We start from the raw sequence: 15,586 nt of genomic DNA, 5'->3' as shown, positions 1-15,586 counted from the left end.
CATTTTCTATTTAAAATGTCCGAACAGGTGTTGGTGAATCAGAGCCACTACATTTCAGTTTCACTTCATTTCAGTATTTTCTCTAAACCTACTCTGTTTATTATTTGAATATATAACCATCCACAAATGTACGCTAGAATACTGTAGATGGTTTTTTACACAAATGCACATGTTCACTATCCATTGGTTAGTAATTCTACAACATGACTTCTTAGGACTAGTGTCCCCTTTTCACCCTCTGCTTTCCTCGTGTATTATGCTATAATTAGGGGGCCAGGCACTGAAAGTGAGTAGACACCCTATTAGAATTGCTTTTTTTTTTTTTTTTTTTTTTTTTTTAAATATAAACTTTGATAGCAATGGCATCTCAAAGAAAGCATCACATGTTTTTTTTTTTTTTGTGTTTAATTTGCCATGGTAGTGAAAATCTTAGCTATAGTGTATATGTGAATCAGAATCAGGTTTATTGACACACATGGAATTTGATTCCAGCTATTTGTGACTCTCGAAAGTACAGACATCAATAACACTATACTATACATTTAGCTTGGACTATAGAGGACAAGACGATAAAAACTGTATGAGACAATACAGATGATGTGATACGATATAGACAGTACGAGTATTAAATATGAATACAGAATATGTGACTGATCAGTTATGTACATAAAGTGTGGGAAGTGCAAATAACAGTACTGTGCAATATTATGCTTTTTGTACAATATGCAGCAGTAGTGTGTGTGAGACGTACGTGGATGATGTGATGAATGACAGTTCTGATGATGCAGTACAAATGCTATGAAGCAGGGAATATAATTATGGTGAGTTGTTAATTGGGGTGACTTCCTGTGCAAAGAAACTGTTCTTGTGTCTGGCAGTTTTGGTAAACAAATTTGATGCATGTATAGATATCTATATATCAGGAAGGCAAATTTTCACAGAATTTTACAACAACAATTTTTGTCCACTTCTATGCATTTTTTTCTAAATCATATTTGTATATTAACTTAGGAGCAATCTGAATCAAGACGTTTCTTATATGTGTATCATGTTTGGGGAAAATACCATCTTTAATCCTCAGCTTTGATCCCATGCACACTATATATTTTATTGTTGTTTTTTTCCTGCTGACTGATAAATCAGTCAGTCATTTCTCAAGTTCTTTCTGAGAGTATTCGGATCTGTTAAAGCAACAAAATCACAAAATGTAAAAGCAACCAAGTCTGGACATCTCTATTTGTTATGTCATTCCTTAGTCGGCCTTGTGGGGGCGCTAGATCGATACGCGTTGCTTTGGCAACACGCATAATGCAAAGAGAAAACGAAGAAGAAAGCGGAGGAAGAAGCGCACGAAGAAGAAAAAGAAGACCGTTGCGTTTTTCGCTCGTCGTGCCTCCATCTGCAAAACTCTTCTTTTCCGTTCATTAACATCTTAATTATGAATTATTTAACCTGATTATTTACGTGAAATGTTAAGCCTTTTTCCCCTGGAGCACATATAACGGAATTGTACCTTTTATAATTATTATTGTAATTATTATAATAATTATTATTATTTTCTTCGCTCGACCTCGTAGTTTTTTTGGAGCGGATTTGACATCATCATCATCATCATCATCATCATCACCTGGAGGCCAGACCAGGAGATTCACTTTGGATGCATCACCCGAATTCAGTCGATTAATCGATTCCTCGTTTGATTCTGTTCGATCGATTAACAGAATCAGATGCAGCGAGAACGGGCTCGCGCACACCGGCGTGGTTGACATGGCAACGACTTATTCAGCGGCCCGGATTGTTTCGATGCATAAAAATCTAATCTAGAATAATCATCGTTAATCTCCATGTGACTTCGCACCAGTGTGTAGTTCAGCCCAGCTATCTTCAGCTGGCTTCTTTCTCTTTTCATCGTTCTTCATTTGCACCCGCTGTGAGTACCAAATGATCTTAAAGATCAAGAACTCTAGGCATACAGCTAGCTATGCTATGCTATGCTAACATATCCTATCTGGTTAAAACATAGTGAGCTTGGATAGTGGTTTTGAAATGATTTCTTCTTCTTTGCATCATCATTATTGTTGTTTTTTATCCTTTGCGGTGACCTTTAGGGTTTTTATTGTGATTGCGGTACAAATAAGTCCCCTGTGATGATCCAGCTCTAATTAGCTTCGTTCATGTTGGATTTGACATCATTTTTATCTTCATTTCAAACAACGTTCACTGTATTAGTCGGCTGACGGCTTGCTTTAGCATTAGTGACCTTGTAGAAGTCTCTTTAGAGCTGCTGTGTGATGGTGAAAGTCTTGCAAAACTGAACACAAATGAAGCTTCGTCGTTTAGTTAAAAACCAAGCAGCAGATTTTCTTGCTTCATGTGTTAAGGTAGCATTAGTTACTCTGCCCGTTGAAATATTAATGGCCTTGAACTAATTATGTGTTTTACACAACCGATTAAATGTTTTACCCGCACTAAGCCAAATAAATGTCATTGTTATGTTTGTGTTTTTATGCTAACACGTTAGCCAGTCGCTGTCTGGAACTTGCTCAACAAAGCTGCTTGTTTTCTTTGAGAATATTAACTTTTAAAATAGGTTCTGTTTCAGTGCCTTAAACCAAAATAGTTTGTGTAAGAGAGAGAGAGAGAGAGAGAGAGAGTTTTGTTGTCCACAGCTAAAACTATAACACAACAATATTTTTATACAGTTGGAGTCTGTGCTGCTTGTGTGTTTGTGAGCCTGGAATATTTCAGTGGGTTGAGACTTCTAAGTTCTTGAGGCTGTGTCTATTCCCATGCCTGGGGTGATTATTTGGGTATTTAAGCATTTAGGGTCAGGGACTGTTTAAAGTCTGACTTTTTCAAACTGTGTTTTGAACTGAGAGTATTTTTCGTGGCTTTAGTATTTCTGTTTAGGGTGTAGTGTGTATTTGTGGTCAGGTGTTTAGATATAAGGGGTAGCCCATGTATGAGTTTAGATGCAGGGGCTATTTGTTGCCAGGGTTTTAGATGTAGGGGTTATTGGTATGCAGTGCTTTTAGATGGAGGGTATTTGGGTGTAGTTGTTTGTGGTTGGAGACACTTGGTTTTGAAGATTGTGGATGTTTGTGGTTGGGGGTTGTTGGCTGTGTATTGTGTGAGTATGTGTCTTTGGGAGTTGTTGGCTGTGTACTGTGGTGTGAGTATGTGTGGTTGGGGGCTGTTGGTTGTGTAGTGTGTGGTTGGGGGCTGTTGGTTGTGTAGTGTGTGCGTATGTGTGGTTGGGGGCTGTTGGTTGTGTAGTGTGTGCGTATGTGTGGTTGGGTGCTGTTGGTTGTGTAGTGTGTGCGTATGTGTGGTTGGGGGCTGTTGGTTGTGTATTGTGTGCATATGTGTGGTTGGGGGCTGTTGGTTGTGTATTGTGTGCATATGTGTGGTTGGGGGTTGTGTATTTTGTGAGTATGTGTGGTTGGGGCTGTTGGTTGTGTAGAGTGTGTTTATGTGTGGTTGGGGGCTGTTGGTTGTGTAGTGTGTGCGTATGTGTGGTTGGGGGCTGTTGGTTGTGTAGTGTGTGCGTATGTGTGGTTGGGGGCTGTTGGTTGTGTAGTGTGTGCGTATGTGTGGTTGGGGGCTGTTGGTTGTGTAGTGTGTGCGTATGTGTGGTTGGGGGCTGTTGGTTGTGTAGTGTGTGCGTATGTGTGGTTGGGGGCTGTTGGTTGTGTAGTGTGTGCGTATGTGTGGTTGGGGGCTGTTGGTTGTGTAGTGTGTGAGTATGTGTGGTTGGGGGCTGTTGGTTGTGTAGTGTGTGCGTATGTGTGGTTGGCGGCTGTTGGTTGTGTAGTGTGTGAGTATGTGTGGTTGGGGGCTGTTGGTTGTGTAGTGTGAGTATGTGTGGTTGGGGGCTCTTGGTTGTGTAGTGTGTGGTTGGGGGTTGTTGGTTGTGTAGTGTGTGAGTATGTGTGGTTGGGGTTGTTGGTTGTGTAGTGTGTGGTTGGGGGTTGTTGGTTGTGTAGTGTGTGAGTATGTATGTTTGGGGGCTGTTGGTTGTGTAGTGTGTGTATGTTTGGTTGGGGGTTGTGTAGTGTGTGAGTATGTGTGGTTGGGGCTGTTGGTTGTGTAGTGTGTGTATGTTTGGTTGGGGGTTGTGTGGTGTGTGAGTATGTGTGGTTGGTGGATGTTGGTTGTGTAGTGTGTGCTTATGTGTGGTTGGAGGTTGTGTAGTGTGTGCGTATGTGTGGTTGGGGGTTGTTGGTTGTGTAGTGTGTGATTATGTAGTGTGTGCGTATGTGTGGTTGGGGGATATTGGTTGTGTAGTGTGTGAGTATGTGTGGTTGGCGGATGTGTAGTGTGTGAGTATGTGTGGTTGGGGGATTTGTAGTGTGTGCGTATGTGTGGTTGGGTGTTTGTGTAGTGTGTGAGTATGTGTGGTTGGGTGTTGTTTGTGTAGTGTGTGAGTATGTGTGGTTGGGGGTTGTTTGTGTAGTGTGTGAGTATGTGTGGTTGGGGGTTGTTGGCTGTGTAGTGTGTGAGTATGTGTGGTTGGGGATTGTTGGTTGTGTAGTGTGTGAGTATGTGTGTTTGGGGGATTTGTAGTGTGTGCGTATGTGTGGTTGGGGGTTGTTGGTTGTGTAGTGTGTGCGTATGTGTGGTTGGGGGATATTGGTTGTGTAGTGTGTGAGTATTTGTGGTTGGCGGATTTGTAGTGTGTGAGTATGTGTGGTTGGGTGTTGTTTGTGTAGTGTGTGAGTATGTGTGGTTGGGTGTTGTTTGGGTAGTGTGTGAGTATGTGTGGTTGGGTGTTGTTTGGGTAGTGTGTGAGTATGTGTGGTTGGGTGTTGTTTGGGTAGTGTGTGAGTATGTGTGGTTGGGGGTTGTTTGGGTAGTGTGTGAGTATGTGTGGTTGGGGGTTGTTTGTGTAGTGTGTGAGTATGTGTGGTTGGGGGTTGTTTGTGTAGTGTGTGAGTATGTGTGGTTGGGGGTTGTTTGTGTAGTGTGTGAGTATGTGTGGTTGGGGGTTGTTTGTGTAGTGTGTGAGTATGTGTGGTTGGGTGTTGTTTGGGTAGTGTGTGAGTATGTGTGGTTGGGGGTTGTTTGTGTAGTGTGTGAGTATGTGTGGTTGGGGGTTGTGTGTGTAGTGTGTGAGTATGTGTGGTTGGGGGTTGTTGGGGGTGTAGTGGTGTGAGTATGTGTGGTTGGGGGTTGTTGGCTGTGTAGTGTGTGAGTATGTGTGGTTGGGGGTTGTTGGCTGTGTAGTGTGTGAGTATGTGTGGTTGGGGGTTGTTGGCTGTGTAGTGTGTGAGTATGTGTGGTTGGGGGTTGTTGGCTGTGTAGTGTGTGAGTATGTGTGGTTGGGGGTTGTTGGCTGTGTAGTGTGTGAGTATGTGTGGTTGGGGGTTGTTGGCTGTGTAGTGTGTGAGTATGTGTGGTTGGGGGTTGTTGGCTGTGTAGTGTGTGAGTATGTGTGGTTGGGGGTTGTTGGCTGTGTAGTGTGTGAGTATGTGTGGTTGGGGGTTGTTGGCTGTGTAGTGTGTGAGTATGTGTGGTTGGGGGTTGTTGTTTGTGTAGTGTGTGAGTATGTGTATGGGTTGTTGGCTGTGGGAGTGTTCACAGTTTGTAAAAGTAACAAAGAAAATAAAACAGTTTAGAAGTTACTGTTGGTGGTGAGTAGGAGAATAAGGATTCATACTTCTGCAATTCTGTATATGTGTCATGATGTAAAAAGGAAGTTTTTGCATAAGCATACATAGAGGATTGTATTGTGTGAATCTCTGGTGCTGTGCTGTTGCATATTCTGATTGAGCAAGTCATTGTATTCAGCAGAGCTGAGATATAAATGGTGGGTTATATATCTTCATCCCAGTGACTCTGACTCTACCAAGCTGCAGTATTTAACACTTTTTTTTTTTTTTTTTTTTTTTTTTTTTTTTAAAAAGGAATTTCTTTCAGGGATTAATTTCACTTTGTAGTAAGTAAACACAAATTGTCAAATCTCAATAAAAGTACTGTATAACTATACTTCTTCTTCTACACTGAAATACCCTACCTACTTTTTTGTTTTTCTTTTTTCTGGTTTTCCCTATAATGCACATATTAAACTTAAGTGCAATTATTTTGGCAGGCTTTGGTGCGAATGTCCTGTGCAAGCAGACACAGTTGTATAAATCACTCCTTAGATAATGCGGCTGAGATCGACTCTTAGAGGTTGATGCATGGAGATTGATGCTTAAAGGCTTGAGGCTTGGTGGATACGTTTTTGGAGATTTTGACTTGACGGATAAGGCTTGGAGGATGCTGCTTTGTGTTGGAGGACAAGTCTTTGAGGTCAATAGTGTAACCCAGTAGTGTTGGGTTTATAGTGGTTATTTTTACATGAATGAAAGTTTTACAGTAATTAAACTCCAAGCATACATTTCTACTAATCTTGTTATATGAGCCTTGGGAAGTATCTGGAACTCGACTGAACAGACAAACACTGTGATATTCAAATCTGTGTAAACTGCCACACCAGAATCTCCCGTAGCTTTTACAAGTCGGTGGAGCTCTGCCATAACACACAAATACACATACACCATACACATGATACCATTCAGTCACTCCTCATGCTCTGTGGATGGGGTGGGTGTTTCTGCTAGACACCACTCCTGTCATTATAGTATCAGAAGAACTTGATTAGATGAATGAATAATTAAAAGTTTTAAAGATAATGAACTGCAGTTCCTCTTCCACCAAAATAGGGAAACACAGACCTCTAGCCATGCCAGTAAAATGCCACTTAACATAACAAAGCTACCTGAGGTCCTTTTTTTTTTGGTTTTTGATGATGTATTTAAATAGTAGAAATAGGCATCCTAAAGTTGTGTGCAACAAACTCACTGTATTTGAGCTTTTTGGATCACACTATATAGTTGTACAGAGTTTCAGCTAGAGCGAAACTTCACAAACTTGGTCCTCCTTCTTTACAGTAGGTCACAACTGCATATTTTTCCAGTAATGGCTAAGTGATTCAACAAAGCAGAGCGTGTTAGTGACTCGCAGGTTAATCATTAAGTTGCCGTGTCTAAGGCCGTAACTGATTTAAGCACAGGGTTGTGGGTTTGTCTGTGATTGTCTTTGTTAAACACTGAGGACACACATAGAGGAAGAGTCCTGTAGGTGAGCTGTTTGGTTCAGATGAACTCATCACAGTGGTTATTTTGGGGGCTTTTATATTCTTAGTTTTGCAATATATGAAAATCATTTTGCTGTATATTTGTTATATTTCTGTGTTTTGATCATTACCGTGACTTTTTATGGTATTTTTGTCTTGTCTACATTTTTGACTTCATTTTGATTTAACTTTTTTTAAGACTAAACGCAAAACAGAGACATATAGCTGTAGGCAGTATATTGCTGTATTCCTAACACACAATAGCACAATTTACTTCTTAGATAAATATATTTAGCAGAGTCAGTTTAGAAGATTTTTAGGAAATAAGGAATAAGGAAATAAGTTAAAAATTCTGTTTTCCTTCCCAAAGACAGCTTGACAAATAATCTAATTTAAAAAAAAAATCTATGCACTGATTACTAAAACATGGTTTTGTGATATTAAACTGCAGCACAAGACTAGGACATTATCGTGTTGTGAAACACATAATAACTGTCTCATTGTTTACATCTTTTTTCCCAGCGAGTAGTTAGTTGTACCTAACCTTATCTTACGCCAGGCATTAACCAGACTGTGTGTAAATTTAGGGCATGATAAGCCCCTACGCTCTCTCTGCACTGTTTAAACGTCATTGAATTCATCATACTATAAGTCCGTAGTTGCTTGTAGATGGAGTTCACATTAGGCACTAAAATTAGTTGTTTATAGCTAAGGTGTGTTTTACGATGATTCTGTCGAGTAAGGTCCAAAAGTCTGAGTCCACATCCGAGAACCTTGATTTCCTTGAAGTGACAGAGAGTTACTGATCCTGCCCAGTGTTGATTATTTTCCAATAATAGCACATCCTGAAGTGTTTTTATTCCAATTATAATATATAATTTAATCTACTGACGCTTGTTTTAAGCAGTCATTCCCTGATGAGCCCTTTTTTTGTCTTTATTTATTTATTTTATAATAGCAACTTGTCATACTGCTAAAAAAAAAATCTAGAAAGGATTTAAAAAAAAAGAGACTCCCCCCATAAATGTTAAATAACATCAGCTCCTAGCACATTGATTCTGTGAATTTAGTCCCTGTGTAAATGTCTGTGAGTTCAATATCAGTATCCGAGCTGCTTTTATAGAAAATTAGCCGACACTTTTTAACCAATAAGGATTGAGATTGGTGTAGAAGTTATTACATCAGTAGCTCTGTGTAACCCTGCAGTACTGGTGGTATTTTGTACAGGAGCTTTACTTTATTATTATTATTATTATTATTATTATTATTATTATTATTATTATTATTATTATTATGATGCTCATCTTACAATCTTATACTTTTTTTAGGGGGCCTTAAAATTAGAGAATATGTTTTTTAATTAGATTTTTTAAAAGCCTATTAGTCAAAAGGGAACATGAAGACTCTAGTGTTCAACTTTACAATAGAGTCTAAAAGCCCCATTATAGTTATACTAATAACAATGTATTAAAACCCGTTTGCATTTTTATTTTATGCATGTACAGTACTCTTACTGTTTATTACACACATTGTGTTGTACATTGGTTATACACTTATTATACACATATATGCGTACATCTTATCTTATTATACAGTGATTGTGTAAACTTTAATAATAAGATCAAATACTGAATTTTACTTTATGGCTCCATGTTTAGCTGTAGAATTGTAACAGTAAAATCACATCTGTCTAGAATTAGTGACCCTAGACATCTGTCTGTATACTGGGCCAAACATAGAAATCCTTCCCGACACATACAGCCTAGCCAGTAGGAATGTAACTGAAGGTAAATGCATTATTCATGAACAGATGATGTGTACTAAACAGATTCGAATACAAATACGAATAGGAGGCCGTTTGTTTATTTGTTTGTTTGTTTAAGAATGCTTGCCAGAAATCTGGTCAAGAGTAGAAGACTGGGGACTGGGTACAAAAAAAAAAGCCACACGTACAGATAGTTTAAAGGACAAAGGCTGTCTTTTATTTATGTAAAGACCAATAATATAATTTGCAGAATTAATGCAGCATTGAGGTGAGATTTTGAAAATGAATCAGTTCCATTGATGCTGTTGCAGACAAAAAATAATAGCAGTGTAAGCGAGATTAAAAAGTCCACACAATTCTGGAGAAACCGAAATGCTCTCTACCCTCTTCCTCATACATGTTGACCACAACTGACTTGTGTCACTGTGATTGACAGAGGGAGTGAGGATGCCTTTCCTGCCACCCCAAGGCCAGGTCTGCTGTCCCGGGCTCCTGGCCGCAGCTAACTGCAGCACTGCAGGACTCAAAATTGTGATCTTTTTATAGCGCTAAACATATAATAAGTAATTTTTTTGGTTTAGGCTGCACTCGCTTCAGATTTTTGGATTTGAATACAATCCAAATATATATTTGGAGCACTAAACAGATACAGTTACAGACCTTGTGTCACACTGCTACTACCTATACAGCCTCTTTGCCAATTATATCGCAGGGGAAGTAACAATTATTATTGCAGTGTATTATATAGTTATTAGCTCGTACCTAATGTATATGCACATCTTTTCCTTACCTGTGCTTTATTCTTTAGGTTGCGCAGTGTGCTTGTAGCAGAATGGCCCCGCTGGTTGAAAAGCTGCGCAGATTTGGGTGGATTCTCATCAAAGCTCTGCTGCGCTTCACCTTCATGTTCATCAATAACTGCGTGGCGATTCCATCATACTGCTTGTATTTGATCGTCTTACAGCCACTGAGGATGGTGCACAGCTCTGCTTTCTGGCACATCGAGGGCGTCATGTTCAGGTGGCTACTTGCCATGGTGGCATCATGGGGCTGGTGTGCAGGATACACAGGTAATCAAATGTGATGCTTTGCTTTTGCACTGCACATTACAATCACTTATTATTTTCAGAATGTATAAAATATTGAATTTGTAAATATGAATTTTCTATAATAATAATAATAATAATAATAATAATAATAATGCATGTTAGATGTTGAATAGTCAAACTTTACAGTTGGGAAATTCATCCGATAAAGGACTCTAGCCTCTAGTTTAGAGACAAATAAAATATTGGCATGAAATTGTTAGAATGAAACTTGCTATAACTGTCATGTCGTGACCACCTGGGGTTGGGTCACAGTGAACTGGAAGCAAAGTTCAGGTTTCATCTGTGACGAATAACAAAGAAAGACTATTTGATTAAGGATTTGCTTATCCATGATCTGTGCTTCACAGATTATGATGTTTTACTTTTTACTTTTCACTACACTGAGACAAAATGGCTACTTCATAAATCCCAGAGCTAGATGTCTACAACGATTTTGTACTAGAATATATAGAACAGATATTGGTGTTATTATGTTCATAAGTTGTTCGACTCAGTTCCTGTGAGCATGTGTCAGTTTGAATCCCGAGCTTATGTTAGTTTACAAATGGCACTGTCAAATAATTGTGTAATAAATCCTCAATGTTCGCTTCATTATCTGTAACATACGACTGGCGTAATTTGTGTTAAACATCATTGTGTCTTATGTCAGGCTTCAGCTCCCCTAATGATATGCTGTTTTACTAGTCCTTGATTATTATCACATGATCAAATCATTGAATATTTTTGTTAAAGATGCCCTGCCACATGTATTTCGTTACTTTTGTGGTAATGTCTGAAGTTTACCATGGATTCTGTAACATTTTTTGTGGAAAAAATGCCTTGGTTACCTTGTTTCAAGCCATTCTAGTGTGGTATAGGGATGTGGTAGCTCAGTGGTTAAGGTGTTGGGCTACTGATCAGAATGGGTTTAATAATAATAATAATAATAATAATAATAATAATAATAATAATAATAATAATAATAATAATAATAAATTAATAATAAATGTAAATGTATAGAAAGCCTGCAGGAAGACTCAGCTCGATTTGCGCCAGTTCTCATTAATATTCAATGAGCTATGCTGCTTGGCTCCGATTGGCTAACCGCTAGGATATGAGCAGATGACTGTTCATTCACCCAGCGCAATAAGTAGCCTAGGATAGAGGAACTTTGCTTACAATCACCTGGAATTGCGGCAGAATAGCTTCTTCAGGTATATTGACGTTCAGCCATCCTTGCTGTATAGGAAACTCACTGAGCTACACGAATTCTGTGGGCGCGGTCTCATGTGGCAGAGCTCAGGAATAGTAATGAGCTCGATCAATTCCACGTCACTCTGAGCAGCTTTTCTAATTGACCTGATTTCTCTGCTTATTTCTTTTAAGTGGCTAGAGCTGACAGAGGAGGTAGCAGTTCATTTTTACATCCCCGACACAACACAAACACGTATCAACACATATCAAAAAATACAAGTAAAAACAGTTTTGTGTGGAAGGGCACTTTTAAAAAGGGCACTTTTAAAAAACTTATCTTCACAAAGTTTGCCCTAAATTTGCTCAAGTGCGATATGATTTTTTCGGGTTTGCATCATCAACATCGTATTCAGCTAATTCAATCAAAATCTTTTATATGGTGGCTTAAAAACATTGCAATTAATCTGTTTGTGTAAAGTCTTATTTATACACTTTGCATGAAATATTATCATTTGCAAAATCTCATACCCACCTCCATCTGTCAGTGGGAAAACTCACATCCAACACACACACACACACGCACACACACACACACACACTCAGCACTGGAGCTCCTCAGGGCTGCATTCTTTCCCCACTGCTTTTTTCTCTTTACACAAATGACTGCACCACTAAGCACCCCTCTGTCAAGCTCCTGAAATTTGCAGATGACACTTTAGTCATCAGTCTCATCCAGGATGGAGACGAGTCTGCATACAGACAAGAGGTGGCTGTTGCAACAGCCTGGAGCTGAACATGCTCAAAACTGTTGAGATGATAGTAGACTTCAGGAGAAACCTCCTGCCCTCACCCCACTCACCATCATGGACTGCACTGTGGCAGCAGTCGAGTCATTCAAGTTCTGGGAATCACCATCTCCCAGGACCTGAAGTGGGACATTCAAACTGACTCCATTGTGAAAAAGGCTTAGCAGAGGTTGTACTTCCTTCATCAACTGAAAAAGTTCAACCTGCCACAGGCACAGTTTTTCTGTTTTTTTTAACTGATTGTTTTGGGTCAGCCAGCAAATCAGAAAGACTGCAACAGACTGTTAGGACAGCTGAAATGATCATTCTTGTACACCTGCCCAACCTTCAGGACTATAACTCTAGAGTGAAGAAACGGGCAGGTAACATCATTACAGACCCCTCTCACCCAGGCCACAACCTGTTTGCACTTTTCCTTTCAGGAAGATGCTACAGATCTCTGTGCACTAGAACATCTGTGCACAACAACAGTCATAAAAATGTTTTCTTTTTGGTGATTTGAAATTAGCTTTTGTTGTGATGGCCTTTTCTTTTGGGTGAATTGAGATGAACTTTTCTTTTAGCTGTATTGGGTTGAGGTTGGAATTTCTCTTAGAAATAGGCTTTTAGGTAAGATACACTTTACTTTTGTGATAGTGACTTGAATTAGAGACTTTCTATTTGGGTGTAAGGACTTTTGATATTAAGATTTTGACGTTTTTGTTACTAGGCACTATAACAACAGCTTTTGTTACACTGTACTGTTTTTTTGTCTGTTTTTGCTTTATTTATTTTTTCCTGCTTGTGTAATTCCCACTATTTCTATTATAATTTTTTCAGATGTTCTTAAGTTTCTCACTTGTTTGCACTTTGTTTAGATACTTTGTGTCTGCTTTGTGTTCAAGGTCCTTTGTTTACACCCGCAAGCAACTCATTGCGTTATGTAAGCCTGCATTACTGCCCGGTGTACCCTGCTATTCCAAGCAGAGCTGAAGAGACAGTACCGGGTGCAGAGCTCAGATCAAATTAAGGGCAAAGAGGAGGAAAATCAAGCAATAAGTCCCCTGGATTCTCATGGGTATCATTAGGTCACTGAAGAAATATGGTTGAGCTTGGTTCACTGATGTATACCAAGATTCTCTATCTGTCAGCACTGTATTCTGTGCTTTATGAAGACATGTCTGAATGAGTATCATCCAGACAGTAGAGCTAACAGCAAAGCTTCGGGGCAGAACCACAGATCACTGGCTTCAAGATAGGACAACCACATTCTGAGAGAATCCTGGACAGGGCTAACAAGCTGAAGTTGTTTTTCAATAGATTCAGCTCAGGACCAGCAGCATCTACCTCTACACAGCCCCTTCATGTGAGAACCTGCCAGTCCAACCAGCTGTGCCTTCACAGAACAAACCACCACCCTCTCTGACTGTCAGGAGACAGTTCCTGTCTCTAAAAAGCAGCACACTGCCCTAAATAACTCCCTTCAGTTTGACCTTACATCCTATGTAATGGAGGTGCTGCAGAGACTGGCGTAGCCATTCTTGGAAAATGGGTGAACACAGCACTGGATTCTCTCTTCACTTTACCTACCAACTATGGCTGGGAGTGGACAATGTCATAACCTACCCATTTCAGCAAGCACTTTCAGTCCTTCAATGGGCTGGAGTTATTCCTTTCTCTTCTTATAACGTATAAAATGCTGTCGATGCAAGTGAACAGGCCCCAGTTTGTTAGACTGGGAAGCAGCATGTCTGAACAGGTGGTGAGTAGCACTTTTTTGCACTCTGAACCTCTAATTCAACACAGAGACATGCCAATTGCAGATGTTCTCTGATAATACTGCAGTGGTATGGTTTACTAAGGATGGACAGGAGACATAGTTCAGGATGGTGGTAGCCAGATTTATGGAATGACATGACAACAAACATTGGTCCAAGACCAAGTAGTTAGTGGTGGACTATAGAAGGAAAATGATGGTATCCCAATCTTCATCAAGTAAGAGGATGTTATGGTGGTCAGTGATTATAAATACATTGGTACATCTACCTCAACAAACTGGATTGGAGGACCAACAGAGAGGTATAAGGGTGTGGTACAAGAAGTCATTCTTGCTCACTCCATCCGACTCAGCTCTCCAACCTTGGTGTTGGGTCTTTGTAATGTTGACCCCAAGACAATGGACTTTTTTTTTGGTCATGCTATCTTTGCATACTACTACATTACATATTGCACAACATTTTTTTTACAGTCACATATACATTTTTACACACTCTCTTTCACTTTACATAGGTTGACTGAACATTTACACAATCACACTACCACAAGTCTAACATTCAGTTTTAAGCCCACCAATTTTTTTTAGAGTTAATATGTATAGAAATCTTAGTCTGTAAATAACTAATATTTTTTATTCTCTCTTATTTGAGGTATATTGTGAGTTTAATGTGCACTTTTAAAGTCTCATGTATTAAGTCTTAGTCCTCCTTGTTGCTATGGTGTTATGGCTATTGTGACACCACATTTCACATAGGACACTAGTAAAGTATTCTCTAGCTACCTATCTGTTTATTTTGAGAGATAAGAGGTTGACCTTTTCTGGGAAAGTCAGTGGACATTTATTTTAGGAAAAATAGACTTTTCTTGATGAGGAAGGATGAAGGGTTTTTCTTTTAGGTTAGATGAACTAATTGTCTAACTAGTTTGTTATCTACAGTTTTAAGTATTGCATTTTGGTTGATTGACCATTAATTGATAGCTTGCCGTTTAGAATAGACAGGTCCAAGTCTGTAGTATGTATGCCTCTTTCTAAGCCTTCAGACATGTAAATTGTGGGAAATGCTTGGAACTGAGTGTTTATTGAACAACTAAAATGCCTTTTGAAAAAAGATGAGCAGAAAATGGAATTCTCTTTTTCCTTCTCTGTTGGTAATGTTCAGAGAGCCTGCTTGTGCATTATGAATGCCAGGACCATAATCTAGAGAAAAAACCTTACAGATTGTGCAAATAATTTTTTTTATAAAGACTATATGAATACTTGAAGAGATCAGAGTTCTTTGTGGGTGGGTTTTTATCATATCTCCTGAGGCTATGATTGCACTTTTCATGATTAGATATGTTGACAAATTGCTGCATGTAGTTTAAGGTTAGGTATTTATTAATAATTAGATATACAGTGTAACTCTTTTTTTTAAATGAGATAATATAGTTTTCATTGGGTTTTATTGTGAATTGGATACTCATTAATCGGTTGCCAGGTTGAGTCATGTTGGGTTTGATTTGCAGAATAAAGCCCATTTCTCTGATTTGTTATTTTGTGAAAATAAAAAAAAATAATTCATTTAGTTTATTATATGTTTATAGACTAGAGACACTAGGCAAGTCATATTTTGCTAACCTAACTCAATCAGGGATAAGGGAGAATTCTAAAACCATCAGATTTAAAAAGCAGCACTTGAAGTGCACTGCATTTAGCTTTTATAATTAAAAAAGCAACATTTTAGTTCAAATAAAAACTGCAACAAGCATTTGAAGCATTTGTCATCATTAATGAAAAATAATTCAGAACATAAATATAAACTCATGACAAGCTGTTATGATATGAACATTTTAACACAGTCAAACTTGTCTAGATTCG

At 38.9% G+C, this 15,586-nt stretch overlaps 1 protein-coding gene across 4 annotated transcripts in view; it reads left to right on the top strand.

Moving 5' to 3' along the window:
* Positions 1–1,320: 1,320 nt before the first annotated feature.
* The window catches only part of lpgat1 (lysophosphatidylglycerol acyltransferase 1), a 45,774-nt gene continuing 31,508 nt past the window's right edge, over positions 1,321–15,586 (top strand). The window contains exons 1-2 of one of the 4 annotated variants that reach the window (XM_027166284.2): positions 1,321–1,930; positions 9,694–9,955. In XM_027166284.2, the coding sequence (XP_027022085.2) occupies positions 9,718–9,955 (238 nt within the window). In that variant the 5' untranslated portion in view covers positions 1,321–1,930; positions 9,694–9,717. Of the gene's footprint in view, positions 1,931–7,029; positions 7,126–9,693; positions 9,956–15,586 lie in introns of those variants that run through there. The other 3 variants (XM_027166282.2, XM_027166283.2, XM_047801841.1) reach the window with 3 other exon arrangements.

The sequence above is a fragment of the Tachysurus fulvidraco genome, chromosome 16 (assembly GCF_022655615.1).
Source record: "Tachysurus fulvidraco isolate hzauxx_2018 chromosome 16, HZAU_PFXX_2.0, whole genome shotgun sequence".
In the NCBI taxonomy this organism is placed as follows: Eukaryota; Metazoa; Chordata; class Actinopteri; order Siluriformes; family Bagridae; genus Tachysurus; species Tachysurus fulvidraco.
Note: the sequence above shows the minus strand (reverse complement) of the source record. Positions and strands in the feature narration are given on the sequence as shown.